At 42.3% G+C, this 23,987-nt stretch overlaps 1 protein-coding gene across 1 annotated transcript in view; it reads left to right on the forward strand.

Annotated features, from left to right (window-relative positions):
- The window catches only part of GIPC2 (GIPC PDZ domain containing family member 2), a 71,443-nt gene extending 53,693 nt beyond the window's left edge, over window positions 1–17,750 (forward strand). The window contains exons 4-6 of the mRNA XM_014453556.2: window positions 4,678–4,784; window positions 11,361–11,442; window positions 17,552–17,750. Coding sequence (XP_014309042.2) covers window positions 4,678–4,784; window positions 11,361–11,442; window positions 17,552–17,703 — 341 coding nt within the window. The 3' untranslated portion in view covers window positions 17,704–17,750. The remainder of the gene's footprint in view (window positions 1–4,677; window positions 4,785–11,360; window positions 11,443–17,551) is intronic.
- The last annotated feature ends 6,237 nt before the right edge of the window (window positions 17,751–23,987 follow it).

Raw genomic sequence — 23,987 nt, forward strand, 5'->3', positions numbered from 1 at the left:
CTTAGTGCTGCTGAGGAAGCAGGAGAGGCTCCCCGCCACCACCGCTGTGCTGGCAGCCATCAGCCTGGCTTGTGGCTGAGCAGAGCTCCCCCTGTGGGGGTGCACTGACCACTAGGGGGCAGCTCCTACATCGAGCGTCTGCCCCCTGGTGGTCAGTGTGTGTCATAGTGACCAGTCATTCCCAGTCATTCTGCTGTTAGGGTCAGTTTGCATATTACCCTTTTATTATATAGAATAGAGGCCTGGTGTACGGGTGGGGGCCAACTGGTTTGCCCTGAAGGGTGTCCTGGATCAGGGTGGGGGTCCCGCTGGGGTGCCTGGCCACCCTGGGTGAGGGGCTGATGGCTGTTTGCAGGCTGGTCAAGCCCCCCAGTGGGGACCCTCACCCCATGGGGGTTTGGCCAGCCTAGGTGAGGGGCTGATGGCTATTTTCAGGCTGGCCATAGCCCCTTCAGGGTAGGGGTCCCCGCTGAGGTGCCTGGCCAGCCTGGGTGAGGGGCTGAGGGCCGTTTTCAGGCTGCCCACACCTCCTTCAGGTGGGGGTCCCCACTGGGGTGCCTGGCCAGCCTGGGTGAGGGGCTGATGGCTGTTTTCAGACTGACCAAACCCCCCGGTGACCGAAGCTCCCAGCCTTTCCTTGTTTTGTTTTTTTTTATTCGCTCCAGCTCTGTGGCCATGGTGACTGGAAGCAGGTATCTGGGGTTTATTTACCTTCTATAATTGAAACTTTGTTGCTTTGAGAGGAGGCAGCAGCCGGCCGGGAAGCTTGGCTTCCTCCATCATTGGGGCAACCAAGCCTCCTGCTTGCTCCAGCTCCGTGGCTGCCAGTCGCCATCTTGGTTGGGTTAATTTGCATATAGTTGCTCTGATTGGCTGGTGGGTGTGGCTTAAGGCATAGCAAAGGTATGGTTAATTTGCATGTTTGTCTATTATTAGGTAAGATATATATATATATATATATATATATATATATATATATATATACACACACACTAGTAGCCCGGGTGCACGAAACTCGTGCACTGGGGGTTGGGGGGGGAGAAGGGGCCCCTCAGTCTGGCCTTCACCCCCTCCAATCTGAGACCCCTCAGGGAATGTCCAACTACCTGTTTGTGCCCACACTTTTAACAGATAACAGCTCCATTGTTGTTTCTTTCTATGCTTAAAACCACTGGAATTAGTAGGTATTCAAAGTGTGTATACATTTTTGGGGGGGACACCCTGTATATCTCTTGTCAGTGGGGAAAGAAACCAACAGCAGATTTGGAACCCCCAGACAGGGAACCTTGCTCATTCCCCACATGTGTCCCCACTTCACTTTCCACCTTCGTGGGCAGCAGGAAGAATCAATGTTTTCTCTCATTAATTTGGAAAAGCATGTCCTGTCACCCGTTGCCTGGAGGAGTGCGCTAGGCCCAATGCAAGCGAGGCTCAGTCAGGGCAGCCTTCGCTCATGGGTGCTGGCACCCAAAGTGCACATTCCTCCTCTACAGTCGCCTCGACTATCCCACTGTTTCACTGAGAGGACGGAATTCCTCTCTGCCTCTGGGCTCTTGATCTTGAACACTGACCGAAGGCACCTCAGAGAGGGCCGCCCGCGCCCACCAGGTGTGTCTGTCTGCACCTGCTCCTGCCTCAGCACCTGCATTAACCCCCCAGAGGTGATCTCGTAGCTGCAGTGGGTCCGTGGGAACAGGGCATCACCACTCTGCCCTCTCACTGTCATCTCACAGGCGCCCACTCTCAGCACCCAGAACACCCAGACACTCTCCAAAGGACGTGAACGCATCAGAGGGGATGTGTGCACATCCTGTGGGGGTGTTAGGCATGCTGGTTGATGGAAGTGCGGTGGAGAGGCGGGGGGAACTTGTGCATGCCTTGGTTTGCAACTGTTGCAGGCGTGGGAGGGTGACAGTGTGCTGGGGGATGTTCGCATGCCAGGGGGGTATGTGCACACCGGAGGCCTCTGGCTTTGCAGATCCGCAAACTCCTGTGGTGCGGCCAGGAGGATGTCAGTCTGGCCCTCCACGGTGGCTGTCCCTGAGATCCTGCACCTTCTGGGCCAGGAGGCGGATCTTGCGCAGTCACTCCTGGGCGCTCATGGCTGCCTCCCCGCTGTGAAGCATCACGGATCCGAGTCCTGGGACCGTGCACAGCCTCAAGCGCTGCCCCCCGCCCGGCAGGGTCACAGATCCGTGTCTTGGTCCCGTGGACAGCCTCAAGCACTGACCCCCACCCGGCAGGGTCACAGATTCGGGTCCCGGACTGCAGACAGCCCCCCGTGCTGCCCCCCTGCCCACCAGGTCACGGATCCGGGTCCCGGGACCACGGACAGCCTCAAGCACTGCCCCCCGCCTGGCAGGGTCACAGACCCAAGTCCCGGACTGCAGACAGCCTCCCGCGGTGCCCCCCGCCCGGCAGGGTCACAGATCCGGGTCCCGGACTGCGGACAGCCTCAAGCACTGCCGCCCCACTCACGAGGACATGGATCCAGGTCCCAGACTGCGGACAGCCTCAAGCACTGCCCTCCGCCCGGCAGGGTCACGGATCTGGGTCCCGAGACTGCAGACAGCCTCAAGCACTGCCCTCCGCCCGGCAGGGTCACAGATCCGGGTCCCGGGACCGCGGACAGCCTCAAGCGCTGCCCCCCGCCTGGCAGGATCACAGATCCGGGTCCCGGGACAGCGGACAGCCTCAAGCACTGCTGCCCCACCCGGCAGGGTCACAGATCCGAGTCCTGGACTGCGGACAGCCTCCAGCAGTGCCCCCCATCTGGCAGGGTCACAGATCTGGGTCCTGGGACCGTGGACAGCCTCCCGCGGTGCCCCCCACCTGGCAGGGTCACAGATCTGGGTCCCAGACCGCAGACAGCCTTCCCTGCTGCCGCCTGCCTTCAGTATGCAAATTAGCCACCATCTTGTTGCTTCAGGGTGGGGGTCCCCACTGGGGTGCCTGGCCAGTCTGGGTGAGGGGCTGAGGGCTGTTTTCAGGCTGGCGGGCGACTGAAGCTCCAAACCTCTCCTTTTTTTCTTTCTTTTTATTCTGGCATTTATTTACCTTCTATGGCTGTCACTGGAGCTGAGAGCCGGCTTTCTCTCTGAGGCTCGGCTGCTGAAAGCAGGTTTCTGGCCTTTGTTTACCTTCTGTATTTGAAACTTTGTTGCGATTCCAGCTCTGAGATCCTGGCTGACTGAAAGGAGGTTTCTGGGGTTTTGTTTAGCTTCTATATTTGTTACAATGTTTCAAACTGCAAGCTCAGAGGCCGGCAGCGGCAGGCGGGGAACGTTGGAGTCCTCCATCACTGAAGCAAGCAAGCCTCCTGTTAGCTTTAAGCTGCCTGGCTGCCGGCCGCCATCTTGGCTGGCAGTTAATTTGCATATCTCCCTGATTAGCCAATGGGAAGGGTAGTGGCCGTACAGCTAATTACCATGTTTCTCTTTTATTAGATAGGATATATATATATATATATATATATAGAGAGAGAGAGAGAGAGGGGGGGGGGGGAACATCGACGTGAGAGAGACACATCAATTTGTTGCCTCCTGCTTGTATCCTGACTGGGGCCAGGGATTGAACCTGCAACCAAGGTACATGCCCTTGACCAGGAATGGAACCCGTGACCCTCCAGTCCAAGACCGATGCTTTAACTACTGAGCCAAACCGGCCAGGGCAGATCTCCTTTATTTTTGGCAAAATGTTTTTTAAAGTTTGACTCAATGGCCAAAACTTAAAATCAGGAGATTTGTAAAAAAACTGAGTATACAGTTTCTTTGCAAACAAGTAGGTCTGGCTAAGAAGGGCCTACATTCCCACAGGGAACAAGTTATTGCAGTGGCCAGGGTAGGGCATGCCTCTCCAGCTATCCTCAGTCCCACCCTACTCTTTCACTCATTTATGTTACTGCTCGGTATTGGGGCGGGCGGGACTCTTTGTGACTTGAAAAATCAAAACCAAAAATAAAACACAGACACAAACCAAGGATAAGGAAAGCAGTGGCTGCCCCTGGACGCGCTCCCTGTCTCTTGCCTGCCTCCCGAGGGGACGCCTTCCTTGGATCCTGTTCCCAGCCTCTTTCTCTTCAGAACCTCCTTCTCTCATTGTGCCACCTCTGAATTCATCCCTCGTGCTTCCAAGAGGTGTGGTGCTGGAGTGTCGTTGAGGAAAGCTTACAGACTTCGGGACCACAGACGTGGGTTTGCATCCCAGCTCTGCCTCAATGAGCTTAGTTTCCTTTTCTGTGAAGTGAGGGCTGTACCTCGCCTCATAGACTGGTGTGAGTACCACATGGGTTTGTGTACGAAGCATCAAACAGAAGGTGGGTACTCATATAAGAGTGTTTCTGCTCCTCAAATCAAGATGTGGCTCTTTTTCTGCTTCATGACCTTGAAGAAGCCAACTATTTTATTTATTCCTCATAACTTCCAGTCTTTCCCATCTGTACATTTCAAATATTTTCCTTTTCCCTTTGTAGCCAGACCTCTCTTAGAGACTCCCATCTGAGACTCCTGAATGGCAGGTGAATTTGTTTGGGGAATTCTGTAAGGACGCACACCTTTTATCAAATCTCTACAATCATTGTACATAGTTTTGTGATGGCAAATACTTTAGCTTTTACAGCAGTCTGTTGGAATTCTTTCTAAATACATGCACTTTTCCCCATCTATTTTATCCCTACAGAAATAGAGCCAAGGTCCAAAGCTGGAAATACCTCAACAGGAAAAATTGGTACCGGAAGGGGGACACTTCGCCTGAGGTCAAAAGGTCCTGCCACTGTGGAAGAAGTGGTATGTTATGTTCATTTAGTCCTCATTCTGCTTGGACACGTACGGGCATTTATGGTTATTAGAGCTGAAAAGAAAGGTAAAACCATGAGGTTAAATAAGGTGCCATACATTCCAGTTAAAGCACAGACTTTAATTCATTGCCTACTTACCAATATTAAAATTATCGAAGGATTTAAGAAGGAATATAGAAACTAAGTGTATGCAAAGAGACTGTGATCCAAAGCAATCCTGAGCTTCCTGCAGACAACTTTTTTTTCCTAAAGTCTGTGGACATCTGGACTGGCTCAAAATGTTTAAGATATCAGCCAAAGCTCTGAGAGCCAAGGAAAGTCTCAGAGCCACGTGTAGGAGTAAATATACTTCCGATTTTGGTAATAAAAGATAATATGCATGAATTCCAGTCCCCTCAGGTGAAACATTCTATAGTCATCTTTGTCTGTTCTCTGTCATGTCCCACATCCCTCCCATCAGCAAATCCTGGTGGATCTGCGTCCACAATAGGCCAGAATCCAAAAACAACTCACCACCTCTACTCCCACCACTTGGGTCCAAGGCACCATGTCTTATCGTGAACATTACAATCACCTGGTCAGTCTTCCTGTGTTCACCCTGGCCCTCTTCCCTCTGCGCTCAGCACAGCAGCCAGAATTTTCATTCAAAAACACCAATGAGGTTAAATTTCTTTTCTGTTCAGAACCCTCCATTAGCTTCCCATGTTACTCTGGATAAAAGCCGAATTCCTCCGCATGACTGACATGATCCAACTCTGCATTGCTTCTCTGATCTCATTTCCCTCCACGGTTCCTGTCTTCCTCTCTGTCAGCCACCTGAGTCTCCTTGCTCTCCCCAGACAGGCCAGACGTATGCTGTCACCGCAGGGTCTTTGTACCGCTGTTTCCTCTCCCAGAATGCTTTGTGAGCATGACTCCTGCTCTGGCCTTCTTCAGGTTTCTGCCCACATATCACCTTCTCTGAAAGGATGCTTCTGAGTATCTTGTATAAAGAGCTATTCCTGCCGCCCCTCCCACTGCCTAATTTTTCTTCCTTTACTTTTCTTCAAAGCAGGAAACACAATAGGACTCATTGTCTCCTTGTGTCCTTTTTGTCTATTGTCTGGCTCCTTTGCTCACATGTCTTGTTCACTGTGGTGTCCCAGCACCTAGAATAATAGTACCTGACACAACAAAGGAGCTCAAATCTTTGCTGAATTAATGAATTAACAAATGATTCACTTAAGCTTGAGCAGAGGGAGGGTTTCACTGATTAACTGGGTCAGTAGTGGAGTGAAAAACACCAGAAGTAGAAGAGACAAATGGAAGGAGGAAGGGTGGACCAGGAGGGCAGCAGGGGTGAGGGGCAGGATTCAAAGTGGCAAGTGGCAGGTCAGGCCCACTCACAGCAGCAAAGACAGCGGTGATGTGGCGGTTGTTCTGTGGGCACAGGGGAGATGAGGCAGGTGTCTGAGGCCAGGGGGCTTCCAAAGGCAGGGGCCCAGGCACTGGGCCCGTCTAGTCCCCCTGTGTGCGCTTATTGTCCGAGGATCCCCCAGGTGTTTGAAGAGCAAAAGAGTGAGACAGGTGAGCCATTAGGAGGCTCTTTCTACAGACCAGGATCCCAGAGCTTGTGGGGTGACCATGGTTAGAGTCAGCCATGGGGGTGGCTTGATGGGGCAGATACTCAAGGAACCATGAGGCCAAGATTATCCTTCTGAATGTTTGAGTCACCCAGGGTGTTGTGAGTTTTGGGGAATCTAGGGGGAGATTTTGAGTCAGGTGACTTGGTCCTGAATGTCTGAAAGGATTGATTTGGAGGCAAAGGGCAATGAAGAGATTTGGAGGGTCAAAGGCATTTTGAGAGTGAGATATGATGAAGTATGTGAAAAACAAAAACCAAAATCCAGGGCAGTGACTTCTGGTCATTCCGAGTCTTTACCTTTCCTGTGCCCAGCACACTATGGGGCATATTGCTGAAGTCTATTACATGTGTATTGAATGAATGAACACACCTCAGTGGGAGACAGGAACGTGTAAGAGAATGGAACAATAGTGGGAGGGAGCTCACAGTGAGCAGTTAGGGGGATGAGGCTGGTCTGCACAGGAAGCAGGGGAAGCTCCAGGTCCCTGCAGGAGAAGTGTCTTCTGATAGTTAACATGGCTAATATTTTTGAACACCGGCTTTGTATGAGCTGCTGGAATGAAGAGAAACTGAAGATCCATGTGGGGAGGTAGGAAAGATTTATTGAAAGATAAACGTCTAAAACTCCATTCCTATTCGCACAGCCTATTTCATTAAACAGGGCAATTAAAATAGCTCATAATGGAAGGAAAAAGCTAGTTTGGTGCTAACATTAAATTTATTTTATTTATTTATTTTTAAAAATATATTTTATTGATTTTTTACAAAGAGGAAGGGAGAGGGATAGAGAGTTAGAAACATCGATGAGAGAGAAACATCCATCAGCTGCCTCCTGCACACCCCGCACTGGGGACGTGCCCACAACTAAGGTACATGCCCCTGACCAGAATCGAACCTGGGACCCTTCAGTCAGCAGGCCGATGCTCTATCCACTGAGCCAAACCGGTTTCGGCACTAACATTAAATTTGATACAAATAACTTACGATCTATTTCACATACTAAAGGGTTTATAGCAGTGGTTCTCAACCTGTGGGTCGAGACCCTTTGGGGGTCAAACGACCCTTTCACAGGGGTCACCTAAGACCATCGGAAAACACATCTATAATTACATATTGTTTTTGTGATTAATTACTATGCTTTAATTATGTTCAATTTGTAACAAATGAAAATACATCCTGCATATCAGATATTTACATTACAATTCATAACAGTAGCAAAATTACAGTTATGAAGTAGCAACGAAAATAATTTTATGGTTGGGGGTCACCACAACATGAGGAACTGTATTAAAGGGTCACAGCATTAGGAAGGTTGAGAACCACTGGTTTATAGGATTAAAAAAAATCCCCTCATAACCTAGCACCACTTCTGATGTTAACTAGACTTATTGTGATGATGATTTTGTGAACAATACTCCACCTAATTTATTTAATATATGTTGTGGAGACAGGCATGGTCCAGGTGCTGGTGATAGGATACCAAGATGAACAAAGACTGTGCTTTCCTTTAAAAGGAGAGAGACATGAAAAGAAGTGATTACACACCAGAGCCATAGGGTTAAGGTCCCAAAGCAGGGGCTGATCAGCTGCTGTCAGGGATCGGGGGAGAGGGGAGGTCAGAGAGAGTTCCCTCCAGAAGAAATGATCGGTTCAAGGTGGTGAGAAGAGTGTTCCAGGCATGAAGCAATCATGGGTTTGGGGGCCTTATAGTGTCCATGGGATTGGAGTGTGAGTGCTGGAAGTTCGTGGTGGGGTTGGTGAGGCTGGAGGTATAGGCCTGGGTCAGGATGTCAGGGTCCATGGATCATGGGGGAGCCATTTAGGAAGTATGAGGGGAGCAGCACAATTGTGCATTTTAGAAAAATCCCTTGGTTCTGGGGGATGAGTTGTTGAGCAGGATGGGTTTGAGAGGGAAGATTGTAGGCAGAGAGACAAAAAAGGAAACCCTTGCAAATAAGAAAAGATGGAGAATATTATTCAACCTTAAAAAAAGGAAATCCTGCCATTTGTGACAGCATGGATGAACCCTGAGGGCATTATGCTAAGTGAAATAAATCAGACAAAGAAAAATGCCACATGCTCTCACTTATATGTTGATTCTAAAGAAAAAGAAAACAAAACTAAACTCATAGGCATAGAGAACAGAACGGTGGTTGTTAGAGGCAGTGTGGGGGATGGGCAAAATGGGTAAAGGTGATCAAAAGGAACCAACTTCCAATTATAAATATGTCCTGGGGATGTACTGCACAGCATGGTGACTGTGGTTAATAATACTGTGCTGTATATTTGAAAGTTGCTAAGAGCGTAGATCTTAGAAGTTCTCATCACAAGAAATAAAAAGTTGTAACTATGGGTGGTGATGCATATGAATTAGATTTATTGTGGTGATGATTTTGCAATGCCTACATATATCCCATTATTGTGTTGTACACCGGAAACTAATGTAGTGTTATGTCAAGTATATCTCATTTAAGAAAAGAAAAGAAAATAATAGGAAAGAAAAGGAAAGAAAAGGAAAGAAAAAGGAAGAAAAGGAAAGAAAAGATGAGCTCTGCCCAGGCAATCAGAATGTGAATGGAAGAAAGGGGATGAGCTCAAGAGCTTTTTGGAATAGTGAAATCCTGTGGCTATTTTGTATGAGAAGTTCTGTAATACTTGTTGTAGTCACTCACACAATGGCTGGGTAGATACAAAGGTGAACACCTAAGTTACTTTGCACAGCCTGTTGCTTTACACTGACCATTCAGAAGACACTGTAAAGAAAGCAAGAGTGAGGTATGGTCTGTTATTGTTTTAAAGGCTTAGTGAATATAAATAAAAATATGAGAAAGTTGTAACAATATCCTCAAGGAAATAAAAATAAAATTTTATTGGCAATAAACGTTTTGAGACTACAAAGCAACGTATATTTATGACAATATTAAAAGTATTATGAATCTTTTACAATATAATTGTGAATTTAACACTTGCACTCATAGTTATTTAACATCTTTGGGCATTTATTTTTCAACTATGAAGCCATTTAAAATCAAGTATTGAAATAAACAGCATAGGACAAGACTTTATTAAATATAAAACTAAGATTTAAAAAGAATAATAAAATACAGAGTGGGGCAAATGTAGGCTTACAGTTGTGAGTATGCAAAACAGTTTATTCTTGTATTAATATTTATTAATTACTGGAGGCCCGGTGCACGAATTCGTGCATGGGTGGGGTCCCTAGGCCTGGCCGGCGATTAGGGCTGATTGGGGCCATCTTGCCCTGTCCCAATCAAGGTCAGGCCGATTGGGGCCTGCCGGCCGGGGGGAGAGATAGGGGAAGGGACTGCAGGAGGTTGGCCAGCCAGCTGTGTGGAGGGACCAGCTGGGGGGAGGGACCGCAGGAGGTTGGTCAGCCAGCCCTGATTGGGCGATAGGGCTAGTCGGCTCGGGGGAGGGTCTGGGTGGGGGAGGGACTGTGGGAGGTTGGTCGGCCATGGGAGGTTGGCTGTGGGAGCGCACTGCCACCAGGGGGCAGCTCCTGCATTGAGCATCTTCCCCCTGGTGGTCAGTGCGCGTCATAGCGACTGGTTGACTGGTTGTCCTGGTCATTCGGTCATAACGGTCGCTTAGGCTTTTATATATATAGATTGTATTTTCTATACAAACAAATATAAACCTACTTTCGCCCCACCCTGTATATCCAATCATGTTTTTCACTGAAACTTTTAAAAAACATTGAGTTATATCATTCTATTAGTTTGAGGTGTCCAACATAATGATTTGATATTTGTATATACTGCAATTCACTGAAATTTTGAATAACAGTTTTAGGAAGAACAGAAATGTTTTAGTAACATTAAAACATAAGACAAAAGTTACTTTAAAAGTATTTCATTATGACTTTATCCTTATAAAATTTTTTTAAAATATATTTTTATTGATTTCAGAAAGGAAGGGAGAGTGAGAGAGAGAGAGAGAGAGAGAGAGAGAGAGAGAGAGATAGAAATGTCAATGATGAGAGAGAATCATTGATTGGCTGCATCCTGCACGCCCCTACTGGGGATCGATCCTGCAACCCGGGCATGTGCCCTTAACCTGAATTGAACCCAGGATCTTTCAGTCTGCAGGCCGATGCTCTATCCACTGAGCCAAACTGGTTAGGGCCCTATAAAATTTTTTGTGTGTGTATTTTATAATGTCCATAATAGATTAATATGGTAATACATGTGTATAATTTATAAAACCTGCAAATAACACAATTAAATAAAAGGTAACCAATAAGGGTATGTGTTCAGAAATGTTTTATCTTGGGGTGAGCTGTTAAAAGGTTTGGAGACTCGGCCTGCAGGACAAAGACCAGAGCCCTTTTCATGGCACCCAGGACCCCTTAGGATCTAGTCATATGTCTGCCACTGTGTTTCTCATCACAGTGGACTTTTTGAAGTTCCTGTGACAGGCTATGATCTTTTATCAAACTCTGCGACCTCGAATAGACTTTGCGTAGTTAGTGCCTTCTACATGCAGCACCCTCTCCAGCTTATCTTTGGAAACACAATCCTTGTCACCTTCTTTCTGAAGTCTTCCATGACTCTTAGAGATTTAAATTTATTTCCCCCTGATACCTCTGTACCTTAAATATCATTAAAAATTATCTTTACTATTGTCATATAGCTATTTATTTTTACATTTGTATCCCCTTCTAGATTGTTAGCTACTTGGAGACTGTGTTCTTGGCCTTTCTTTGAATCCATGACACTTAACACTGACACTAAAAATTAGTATTTATTGTAAAGATTTGTATTGAGTTGCAGAGCACATTCTAGATATATTTCCATTCTAATTAGCTGAAATAAACAACCATGAACTGGCTCTACCTCAGATTTCCCCCAATGTGTGCCCTGACATTCAAGAGATTTCATATACAAGTGTAATAGCTTATTTCTCTTTTCTTTGATAAAGCCCTCTGAAAACAATGCTAAGGCAATTGAAAAGGTTGATGATCTTCTTGAGATGTACATGGGAATTCGAGATATTGAATTAGGTAAGATTATACTATTTTAAAAAGTCTTCTATTTTTTAATTTGATGGAACTTAATGCTTATTTGTATCTTTCTTGCATTGATAGTCAATGATACTTTTCAAGATGAAAAGTAATTGTATAGTAATGAAAAGCATAATGAAAATAGAGATAATGAAGAATAATGAAAAGGTCTGGCCTTTACCACTTACCAGCTGGGAAGCCTTAGAGTCAAGTTAACAGTTCTAAACTTTTATTTATAGGTTTACTTTATAGATTTAAAAATATATACGAAAATAATTTTGTAAATGATACATAAACACAGTATTTGACATATTAGCTGCACATCTATTACATTGTATGTTTATTATATTCAAGTTGTGCACATTTATAAGATTAATGAAGCCCTGTGATAAATGAACCTGGTGTATGAATGATAAGGGCAGTTGAGCAGTGAATTTCTGTGTATTTTTTTAAAATATATTTTTATTGATTTCAGAGAGGAAGTGAGAGGGAGAGAGAGACATCAATGATGAGAGAGAATCATTGGTCAGCTGCCTCCTGCAGGCCCCACACCAGGGACTGAGTCTGCAACCCAGGCATGTGCCCTGACCGGGAATCAAACTGTGACCTCCTGGTGGTTCATAGGTCGACGCTTAACCACTGACCAATCCGGCTGGGCAATGCTCTCTGGGTATTTCTTATGTCACCATTAGGATGTCAGAGTCTTGATTTATCAATTAAGACTTTCTCAGTTATAAATAATAAAACAACAAACTGAACTCCAATCGACTTAAGGAAAAAATAAGGTGTTTGTGTGGAGGATGTATTGGTTTTTGTAACTGAAAAGTCCAGAAGTAGATTCTGGCTTCAAGAATGGCTAGATCCAGAGTTCTCATGCTATCATCAGGATGTGATTTCTCTTGTCTCCATTCTGGTTTCATTTTAGGCCCCCATGGTATCCCTTGGCAGCTTCAGGCCCTCCCTCATGAGCTCAAAATGACTGCCAGGCTCCAGCCTCTACATCTTGGTGTCAAACACAATGGGAAAGAGGGAGGGCCTTTGCCAAGTCATTCAAACAAAATGCTCAGGATTGTCTCTGACTGGTTTGATTGGCCCACTTGATCCAGTCACTGAGGCTGGGGGGATGGTTAGGTCTGGGTCACACCTCTCGAGCTGAGAGTAATTTCTGAAATACAAAGGCTGAGATTGTGAAAGCCCTGGTGCCTTCTATGAAGGAAGAAAGAGAAATATTCCCTTAAGAAGAGGAGTTGGCTGCTGGGTGGGGAAAGAGTATATGTGCACTTAGTGGTGGAGTTTGTGCCTGTATGCATCCTTGTGTGTGTGCTTGTGCTTGCATCAAGTACTTAATAAATTGTTTTTTTTAAATAAGTGTTTAAAAAGTTGATTTTAGAGAGAGGAAGGGGAAGGGAAGGGAAGAAGGGAGCTAGGGAGGGAATGAGGAAGGGAAAGAGAGAGAGGGAGAGAGAGAGAGAGAAACATCTGTTGGTTGCCTCCTCCATGCACCCTGACTGCAGGGTTGAACCTGCAACCTGGGTATGTGCCCCAATTGGAAATGGAACTGGTCACTTCTTGGTATATGGCAAGACGCTCTAACCAACTGAGCCACACTGGCCAGGGCTGGTACCATGCTGTTTTGATGACTATGGCCTTGTAATGTAGTTTGATATCAGGTAGCCTGATTCCTCCAACTTTGGAGAACCCCACTTCTAACAGGTGAAAACTTAAAACAGTCCTCAACTTTAAAACTTAATTTTACATATAGGCCTTATTGTTATTTAATATAAATTGGGAATAGTTCAGTAAGTTAGTTTTGCTCCTTTGTTACTAAAAATACATAGTATATAAGGAAGAGCATTGGGCAGTACTACAAGTAATTATAAATGAATTAATCAGTTTTTGAAGAATCAATTTTCTTTCACTCTGACCTATTCAGGGAACTAGATGTTCCTTGCAAATTTCTTATAAATTAATAGAAATCCCTTCATAATTAATCATCTGTAGCAGGTTCCTCCAATGACATGAATAGTCATTATCATTGTACACGATTAGCCATGTGGTCACCAAGGGAGGTAAAGTTCAAAGAAAGTAATTATTTGAAGAATGCAAACATGTTAATTAGGAATTTCTCTCATTCAGATCTAATTACCATGATATGTAAATCACAAATGTGAAACTGCTTCAACAGATGAATTATTTGTATTCCCTGTGTTTCTTAGTTTTCAGAAATGTTAATTCTTTAAAAAATATTTTTATTGATTTTATTTTTATTTTTTAAATATATTTTTTCTTATGATTTCAGAGAGGAAGGAAGAGGGAGAGAGAGATAGAAACATCAATGATGAGAGAGAATCATTGATTGGCTGCCTCTTGCACGCCCCCCACTGGGGATCAAGCCCACAACCCGGGTATGTGCCCTTGACCAGAATCGAACCTGGGACCCATCAGTCTGCAGGTCGACGCTCTATCCACCGAGCCAAACCAGCTAGGGCTATTTTTATTGATTTTAGAGAGAGGAAGGGAGAGAAGTAGAGCGATAGAAACATTGTTGAGAGAGAAACGTTGATAGATGGGCTGCCTCCTGCACGCCTTCCCCTGGGGATCAAGCCGCAACTCAGCATGTGCCCTGACCGGGAATTGAACCAGTGATCTCTTGGTTCATGGGTCGATGCTCAACCACTTAGCCATGCCAGCAGGACTTGAAATGTTAATTCTTAATGAAAATTACACTGATATTATGTTATTCTGGAGATGTTAATGTGAGTTTATACTAAAAAATTTAAAAAGTAATATGGCAATTAAATATCTAAAAACAAAATAGTAACCCCCCCCCCAAAAACACACCCCAAAAAACCAAAACACCAAACCAAACCAAACAAAAACCTCAACACATTCCAAACAAGAACCTCAACACATTGGGATGTATTTACTATTTGAAAATGAAAAATAATTCAAATGAGTTTCTGGACCAAGTAACCCTGAAGATAAAAGTGCTCTGTTTGGTTATAAAGTTAAGTTGTGAACTATGACTTTTCAAATGACCTACTGCCTTGGAATGTTACCCATTGGGAAAAAAAAGGTTCTGGAAGATTGTGAATTAAGACCTTATATAGAAACATTGATGAGAGAGAAACATTAACTTAGTGGGAAATTGTATAATATAAATTTCTTAATGAATATTAAGATGTAGTGTAATTTGTATATAGAACTATAATATTTTCTGGTGATATCAATTTAGGAGTTTGGTGATTATTCTAAGAACTTTGGACTTTTTGGATTTCTAATTTATAAAGAGATCCAGAAATGTGTAGTAAGGAAATCTGAGTGCTAGTTTCTAAGTCATATTTTCCTATAAAGCTTTTTTTTAGCTCTTTTAAAAGTATATGATAATGGTATTTTAATCAAGATAGTGACATTTCTTCCTAGGATGATTTTTCTTTTTTGAGTAACGTTAAAACAATAAATATTATAAAAAGTTATCCTTCTCAGGTAAAGCCAATAAAGTTTTGGAAATAGATTTCATTAAAAGAAACTACATTGGCTCTATTTTGATGTTTGACTCATGTGGATTGTTTGACATGAGTTGACATTATGAAAAGTCTTAGGGAAAATAAGTGTTGAAGACCTTCCATAGAAAGAGATACAGTTACAGATTTAAAGGTTAAATTAACAATGGTGGTAGTTAATCTTTTTTTCTTTTTTTAGTGCTCACCCAAGGATATTTTCCCATTGATTTTTAGAGAGAGTGGAAGAGAGAGGGTAAGACAGAGAGAAATATCAATGTGAGAGAAACACATAGATTGGTTGCCTCCAGAGCCCGGGCCGGAGAGGAGCCTGTAACACAGGTAACGTGCCCTTCACCAGAATTGCACCAGGGACCCTTCTGTCTGCAGGCTGACACTCTACCCACTGAGCCAAACCAGCTAGGGCTGCTGGTGGTTAATCTTTATCTAAATTCTGCCATGTGCCATTTTATTAAAACAGATTCAGAGAAGTTTGGTAACTTGTTCAAAGTCAGCTAACATGTTAAGAGCTGAGATTCGATTCTGACACTTTGATACCAAGATTTTTCACCTGCAGTAATGTTGTATGTCTGAAGTTCTCTTTAAGTATTTAAGAACTTAGTGGGAAATACAGATTGATCAGTATCACCAAAATAAGTGTCATTAATAATGTAAAAGTTGTTCAGTATTGGTAACGGCATAAAGATATCCTTGAAATAGCCACAAGAGGTCAGCACTTAGCTGTTACATGTGGTGTAACAAGTCTACTCTTAGTGGAGTATTTTTCCCCAAATTGTATTCAGTTGTTAAATATCATTGCAGTGTATTGCAAATGTATTATTGTTAACAGATGAGAAGCATTTTAATAGCTGTGGTTATGTTAATGTGATATGTTTTCCTAGATCCTTTGCATTTCTCTTAAATCAGAGATACAGTTTTTTTATGAAAAAGAATATAATCTTGCCAGTTTATTTCTCCTGTAAGGATGTTTCAAATCTATGTTTATACTTTAGGTATTAGCAAAAATTCATGACATGCTCAGTGCATGCTGCATTCTCAATTTCTGTTAAAAATTTTGTAGCAGCCCTGACCGGTTTGGCTCAGTGGATAGGGCGTCGGCCTGCGGACTGAAGGGTCCCAGGTTCGATTCCGGTCAAGGGCATGTACCTTGGTTGCGGGCACATTCCCAGTAAGGTGTGTGCAAGAGGCAGCTGATCAATGTTTCTCTCTCATCGATGTTTCTAACTCTCTATCCCTCTCCCTTCCTCTCTGTAAAAAATCAATAAAATATATAAAAAAATTTTGTAGCAAATTTGATTTTTAAAAGATTTATGGAGCACTGTATTACACACAATATTTCCAACACAATTATGAAGCTGCCTAATTGGTGTTTTTATTGCTTCTACAAGATCAGGAGTTTCTTGAAGGCACCATATCTTACTCAGGTTTTAATCCCAGCTCCTTCCATAGTACTCCTTCCATAGTAAATGCTTGCTGAATATTTGTTGACCAAGTGTCTGATGAGAGGCACAAAAATGAGAGTCCATAGGGAGTCCGAGTCCTAATTTCATTAGCTTGAAGCCTTCGCCTTTGAGCAAATTATTAAACTTTGAGTCTTAATTTCTATATCTGTAAAATGAGTACAATAACAACTTCATAGGGTTGTCAAAGCATTCTAATATGTATACAATTTCTCTCACATCATAATTAATAGACATAGCTATTATCATTCATAGCAATGATCATTACTAATTATTACTAGTAATAATGGTCATGGAGAGAGAACATGTAGGGATGTATAACTGGACTTGGGGCCAACTCTGGGACTATATTGTGTGTAGGACTTTTTCTTCACTTTTCTCCCCTGTGTGCCAGCATGCGTGTATGAGTGAGATTATACAGCTTGGGCTGTCAGGGTATAGTATGGGGATTTTAAATCATCATTTTTCTCATTTTGTGACCAAGGAACCCAAACCAGAGATTGCAAATGAGATCAGACCAGGTCTGAACAAGGTGTTCCTGGGCTCAGTACACCAGACAATGCTACTGACCTTCCTGGGGTACTAGAAAACCATGTACCAAGCATTTTCTTACAGCTGCGTGTGTGTGTGTGTGTGTGTGTGTGTGTGTGTGTGTGTGTGTGAGAGAGAGAGAGAGAGAGAGAGAGAGAGAGGAGGGGGGTGGAGAGAGAGAGAAAGGGGGAGAGATTGGTTGATTCAGTGTACGTCAGTGTCCTTGTTTTTCTCACTATTCAAGAGCATGTTAGCCCTGGCCGGATAGCTCAGTTGGTTAGAGCATCGTCCTGACACACCAGGGTTATGGGTGTGATCCCCAGTCAGGGCACATACAAGGAGCAACCAATGAATGCATAAATGAGTGGAACAACAAATCAATGGCTCCAGAGAGGGCAGCGGTAGCAGCTGCAAACTTGGGTATAGTGGATAGATCGTTTAAAAAATATCATTGCTACTTGGATATGTGATTTTTGTACTAGAAATATGTGATAACTATGCATGTTCCTTTTAGAAAGTAAATTTCCTGATGCTATTTTTTTTAGTCCTCTGATGCTGTCTCAAGTATCAATAATTTTTAAAATCTATTTTTGATAGCTACCACAATATTTGAAGCTGGAAAGGACAAACGTAATCCAGATGAGTTCGCTGTGGCGCTTGACAAAACTCTTGGAGACTTTGCGTTCCCAGATGAATTTGTCTTTGATGTTTGGGGAGCCGTTGGTGATGCCAGACGAGGAGGATTATGATGTGGCTGGTCCATCACTGGAGAAATGGACCATTGTTCCTGTGTGTGTGCGTGTTTTTTTTTTTTTAAATAAACCTATAAGGTCTGTTTTTGGACACTGGTTTGGTTTTATGTGTATGGAATACATTCTTTTTTTTTGAAATATAATTTTGATTTCTGGGTACTTTTTAATGCAGATGAATATATAGGATGCTTAAGATAAATTACCTAACATTTGATCAATTTTAATATCATTTAAAAGTTATTTTTAAAGTAAATTTTAGGGAGTGTTTCTGGATAGATAATTTTGTTCCCCATTAATACCCATGTTTGGTTTTCTACATGTAAGTAGTTGATTGCAATAGCTTTGTAGTTCTTTTGCAAAATCTTAATGCTGTGAAAATTAGGCTTGGAGTATGATTTGCTTCATAGCATCTTCATTTTGTTATGTTAGCTTGAATAGGATATGTTCAGGAAATAACATGTGAATTACACCTGCTGTAGGTCTAGAAGCACTGTTTTAATTTTCAATCCACTGAGTAAGGGGAGGAGGATTTCTATAGCCTGTTGATGCCAGTGACCTACTGTCTCTCTTTGTAAAACAAGGATTGATTGACTTTTATATTTTGCTTCTTTGTAAATTGCTGCTTTGGTTCTTAAAACCTATTGTTGAAATCTACTGTGCTGTGCATTTGTTTGCATGTGTGGAAGAAGGGTGAAAAGGGCAGAGAGGGTAGAAATCACTTATACTTGATTTTTGTAAAACACTTCTTGAAACATTATTTCTTTTTCCACCCGTACCTACTTTTTATGTTACCCTTTGTAAGCACTCCAGGGAAAGTTTTTATAGTCTTTTTAGAACTTTTCTTTTGAAAGAGATGTACTCAGGAAATAACTATGTTTGAGAACACTTTTTGGGTGAAAGAGCAAGGCGTTTAAACCCCCTAAACTTTAGAGGAGATAGTGTCGGAAATAAAGGAGGAAGGGAGCATTGAGAAAATATGTTAGCCTATTATTTTAGAGTTCTAACAGACCCTCTCCAACACCTTACATTATTGAGAAAATTGAGGGCAAATGATTGTCCTATCACTTTTAGTGGACATTTTACAGAGGCAAGGGAAATGGAAATGAATGGCTTCAACTCGGATCAGTAATAAGGAAGAGCCTGGTGTGACCGAGCATTCTGCTCAAGTGTTAGATGGAAAATGCTGTGTGCTGCCATGGGAATCAGAAATCATAGCCTGTGAGGCCTGTATTCTAGGAAATCAGAAGTAGTTCCCTTTTCCTGCTGGGTTAATGATTAGATAACTCTTGTTTTCTGGTGCAACTTTACTTTTGCTGCCATCCACTCCACTTTCACATAAGTTTAATGCCATGTAGCTGATCTTCTGTGTCTCATTCATCTGAAAACTGCACAGAAGCTGTTTTAGTCATTAATGTGTAATAAAAGTAATTATAGAATGTGAATGGTCGTATTGCTCTTGCCCACCATTTGAAAATAGGATCCAGCTCAGGCTGTAATTTGTTGCTATTTGTTTCATGGTGTTTTTTTTTTTTTTTGGAAGTCCTCAAATGACTATTAATTCTTAATATCACCTCTCTTAGAAGGACACACACAAAAAAGAACTAATATTTTTAGAAATGGGGAAGTTATTGGATGATTTAGCCCATAGAAACATTTTAGTTTGAACAAGGAAATAATTTCTTGGCATAGAAGTTAGATTTGAAAATGAGTCCTTGTTTGTTATTGATGGATGTTTCTTCTTCCTTTTTGGGCATGCATGAAGATTGAAACTTGGTGCTGATTCCCTGTAATTTATGGAACCTCAAATTTACAAAGTGAGTGTGCTCACCATGATCTTTCTAGGATTTTGGTGTGTAAGGTACTGATGCCCATGTCCAGCGGTCACTGTAATTGTCAGCATCAAACGGGCAATTATCATTATTAAGAGCTTCAGCTGGGCACAGGTGCTTTAATACTAATCGATTTTTCCTTCAAATGTCTTCATCTCTCACCTCTACTGCTAAACTGATAACAGGGACAGTTTCTTTACATTGTTTTAGTCCCTTACCTGAAAATATATATATTTGTGAACTTTGTGCCTTTTGGTGACTCTCAGTGCACAAAAGGAGTACACTTTCTTTTTAGTTGTCACAGTCTGTTGCTATAATGAAACAAATCATATATGTGTGTGTGTTTTTTTTTAAAACATGCCATTTTCCCAGCTGGTGTGGCTCAGTGACTGAGCATCAACCTATGAATCAGGAGGTCACGGTTTGATACCTGGTCAGGTCACATGCACGGGTTGTAGGCTGGATCCCCATGAGGGGGCGTGCAGGAGGCAGCCAATCAATGATTCTCTCTCATCATTGATGTTTCTATCTCCCCCTCTTCCGTCCTCTCTAAAATCATAAAAATACATTAAACAAACAAACAAACAGCATGCCATTCCATTGGCACCACTAAACATTTCCAAAAGGCCTCTGTCATTTTCTCTTGTTCTGGAGTCCCTTCCTAACACCCCCCCACCCCCAGTGGAGAATGATTCTTTTATTATTGATTTCCTTCCGTGTAAAACAGCCTCTTCCAGTGGCCACTAAGAGCACACTGTATGTTTTCTTCATGGCGGAGCATGTAGATGATGATTGACCATTAGGCTCAATAGGGCCTTGAACATAGCTTGGTCCTCATCGAATGTACACACTCTGATGGTTACAAATAGGCATATTTTGTCTTTTTGTGTGATGTTTTAAAAATAAAATTACATGATTATATGTTGTGAAACTTTCAGAATTTAATTATTAAAGCAGTGATCAGTTAACTGTTTGGGGCTACTATATCCAATATCACCAAATGACTAAATAGAGAAAATTAACTAGAGATAACTTAATTTTTCCAAATGATTTTTAATTTGCAATATTTCCCCTGTAACTTTAACAAATAGATATTTCCCAAGTAAAGCATACTTTATTGAGATCCATGTTAGACCTAGGTCTAGAGAGAGCCTTCCTTAGATCTGTCAGTTATCATTGCTTACCTAGCATAGTAGCAAGATGAAGTTTATTTGCAAGTGATGTTTTCAAAATAATGGTTCTTCTAAATAGAGCACAGTTATCCACCAAAGTTGTAAAAGATTGATCATATAATGACCCTCTTACTCTCTGATACATCTAAAAATATGTGGGGACCAATAGCATTTCTGTTAGTCTGATGAAAGTATTAGGTTAGAAGCTATGAGTGAATAAAGAGGGAGGAGATGTTCTATTTATAGTCCCAAGTATTAGTGCTCTGTATAAAATGTGCATTTATTATCTTCTTGACACACATTGAAAGAGATATCAGAGTAATTACATGTCCTTACACATATGATGGTTACAAAATGTTTCTGAGATTGTGAAGTGTACAAATGGTACAGCCTGTCCCTCCCTATTTACCTGAAGACCTAATTCTAAGAAATGACTCATGGTTATTATCAATAAGGAGAGTGAAAATTGGATATGACATCTTTATTTCAATGGGAGACATTAAGTCTCTATAAGACTTAACACAGCCATAGATATTTTTGAAGCTGTACTAGAGAAAGTAATTTAAAAAATTCTGTAAGATGGGTTTAAGTAAACATTTAATATTTTTAACTGTGCCATGCAAGAGTTTTGGTTATATATAGGTAAAATATTCCACATTTTTTTGGGGGGAAAAAAGTTTTTCTCTTTTATAAAAATCATAGCATATACTTTAAAATGTTTTTCTGAGATTGAATTTTAGAAATCTATTAAGCAATACATGAAATTGTAAATTATATTTTGATATTGTTTAAAAATATATTACTGTTTTTCTACTTATCAAGGTATAAATCTTCATGTATCAATCAAAAGTAAATTACTTGTAAAGCTATAATAATTTTATATTTTGTATATTTAGAATGACTTCTTAAAATAAAAACCTTTTCATTAAAAATGTGATAAGTCGCTGAAACCGGTTTGGCTCAGTGGATAGAGCGTCAGCCTGCGGACTGAAAGGTCCCGGGTTTGATTCCGGTCAAGGGCATGTACCTGGGTTGCGGGCACACCCCCCGTGGTGGATGTGCAGGAGGCAGCTGATTGATGGTTCTCTCTCATCGATGTTTCTAACTCTCTATCTCTCTCCCTTTGTCTCTGTAAGAAATCAATAAAATATATTTTAAAAAAAATAAAAATGTGATAAGTGTTTTTAACATGAAAAAAATAAAGATTTGAGGTTTTAAATATTAGACCTTTTAGTTTTGTTTAAATAAATGATGGGAATAACATCAGGCCTCTGATTGTTCAGATTTTTGGGTTTTTAATGTTTGGTATATTTCTTTCTCAGCTTATTTTGTACGAGGCATAACTTCTAAGGTCTCTTAGTTTTGAAATCCCCCAATTTTTGCTTTGATTCAATGAAAATACATGAGATATACATTGCCACAGTCCTTCAGGATAAAATAGTCATAAGCTGTTTCTGTTATGAGATGGAGGTTTAGCCAGGGTGACATTTCCCCCTTTGCTCAACCAGTTTTATGGCAGTAGTTTCCAAAAAATAACTGCCCTCCCCTGCTGGCCTGGTCTCCCCTAACTACCCTCCCCTGAAGGCCTGGTCGCCCCCAACTGCCCTCCTTTGCAGGCCCACTCACCTCCATTTTCCCTTCCCTGCCAGCCTGATCGCCCACAACCGCCCTCCCCTGCTGGCCATCTTGTGGTGGCCATCTTTGACCACATGGGGGTGGCCATCTTGTGCGAGGGCATGGCAGTCAATTTGCATATTACCTCTTTATTATATAGGATCTGTTACAGAAGACCGGAGAAGAACCAAGCAACACTTTAGAAAGGTGGAGGTCCACTTTATTATATGCTAGCGGACTCAGAGAAAAATGTCTTTTCAAATTCTGAGCAGAGCAAAAGCAGAAGTTTTCTTTTTATTAAAGAACCAGCCCTATGTGTGCTTAGTAGTTATCTTGCTGGAAGCTTGTGGCCTTGAAAACACATTTCTATCCAATTAAAGAATACATCTGGCATGGCATGAGAGTATGGGTGTATCTAGTCTCTGGCCTACAAGGTCAGACAGCTAAGTTTATCTTCCTTATTATTCAAGCAGGCTAGAAAGCAAAGTTATTTTTTCAGAATAAGGGGCTATTTAAAAATAGCAGAGTTGACTTTACAGAATAAAAGACTATCTAAACAGCAGAGAATTTCAAACAGCAGTTTTACAAAATAGAGGTTAGCCTTCTCATATCCAGTTGGGATCTCGCTCTGAGCTCTAGACTTAGATGTTCAGCTGCTTTCTTGACATCCCTGCTTGGTGTGTCAAAACTTGAACACTTTAGACTTTTCTTAGAAGTCTTATTTCCCTCAGTTTTTTCTAACAGTGGCATCATAATTCACCTCATTGCTGCTTCGCCTACCGTGTCTAATTTAGCAGCAAGTTCTTTTTATTGTATCTCCAGAAATGCCTCCCAAGTATATCCACTTCTTTCCAGTTTCCTGTCACCTGTTTACTGCACACCTCATTTCTCATCTGGGCCGCTGCCACAGGCTCTTGGCATTGCTCCGCCTTCGTTCACTCCTGCCCCACTCTAATTTATATTACACAGTAATGTGTGCTCTAAAAATGTTTATTGAAGGACATAGTGTTCAGCTTCTTTGAAATGAAAATGTCAGTGTCTCAGTTTTTCTTTTCCAGAAGAGTTGACATTAAGCTCTTTTTTGTCTTTTAGGGAAGGGGTACTAATTTGGGGATGATTTAGCTTCTACTGTGAAAGAACTAGGAGCAAAGAGGAGGCAAGAGGAAGAACTCTCACAGGTGTAGACTAAAGGCTGTGAAGTGTGTCTGTGTGTGTGTCTCTGTGTGTGTGTGTTGGAAGGGGGAGAGGGAGAGATATCTTTAGAGGCCCACACAGAGGAGGATTGTGCCTTGTTTTCCTGTAGGCAAATTGTGGCTAGGTGGAGTGTTAGACCCACAGGAACCAAGGCCTTCTAAAGATTCCTGATCTCTCATTATGGCATAGAGGCAGTAAGGCCCACAGTGAGAGATGGTGTTTGATCACCCAAGACCCTTGTGGGAGCCTGAGCTGTTGACCAGAGCCTGCCAGCTGCCACAGAACCAGCATTTCCCACCCCTGTTTGTTTCTAAAGGCTGTCCCAAAATTCACTCAAGAAGTAATTTTGATAGAAAACACAGGTTTATAATTAAAAATTGTAGAGAGGAGACACCACAGCTGTGAACAGCACTCACCAGAGGAGCTTCTGCCAACTGAGGAGCAGCTGCTACCACAACTGCCTGAGGAACAA

The sequence above is a fragment of the Myotis lucifugus genome, unplaced genomic scaffold, assembly GCF_000147115.1.
Source record: "Myotis lucifugus unplaced genomic scaffold, Myoluc2.0 scaffold_25, whole genome shotgun sequence".
Classification (NCBI taxonomy): domain Eukaryota; kingdom Metazoa; phylum Chordata; class Mammalia; order Chiroptera; family Vespertilionidae; genus Myotis; species Myotis lucifugus.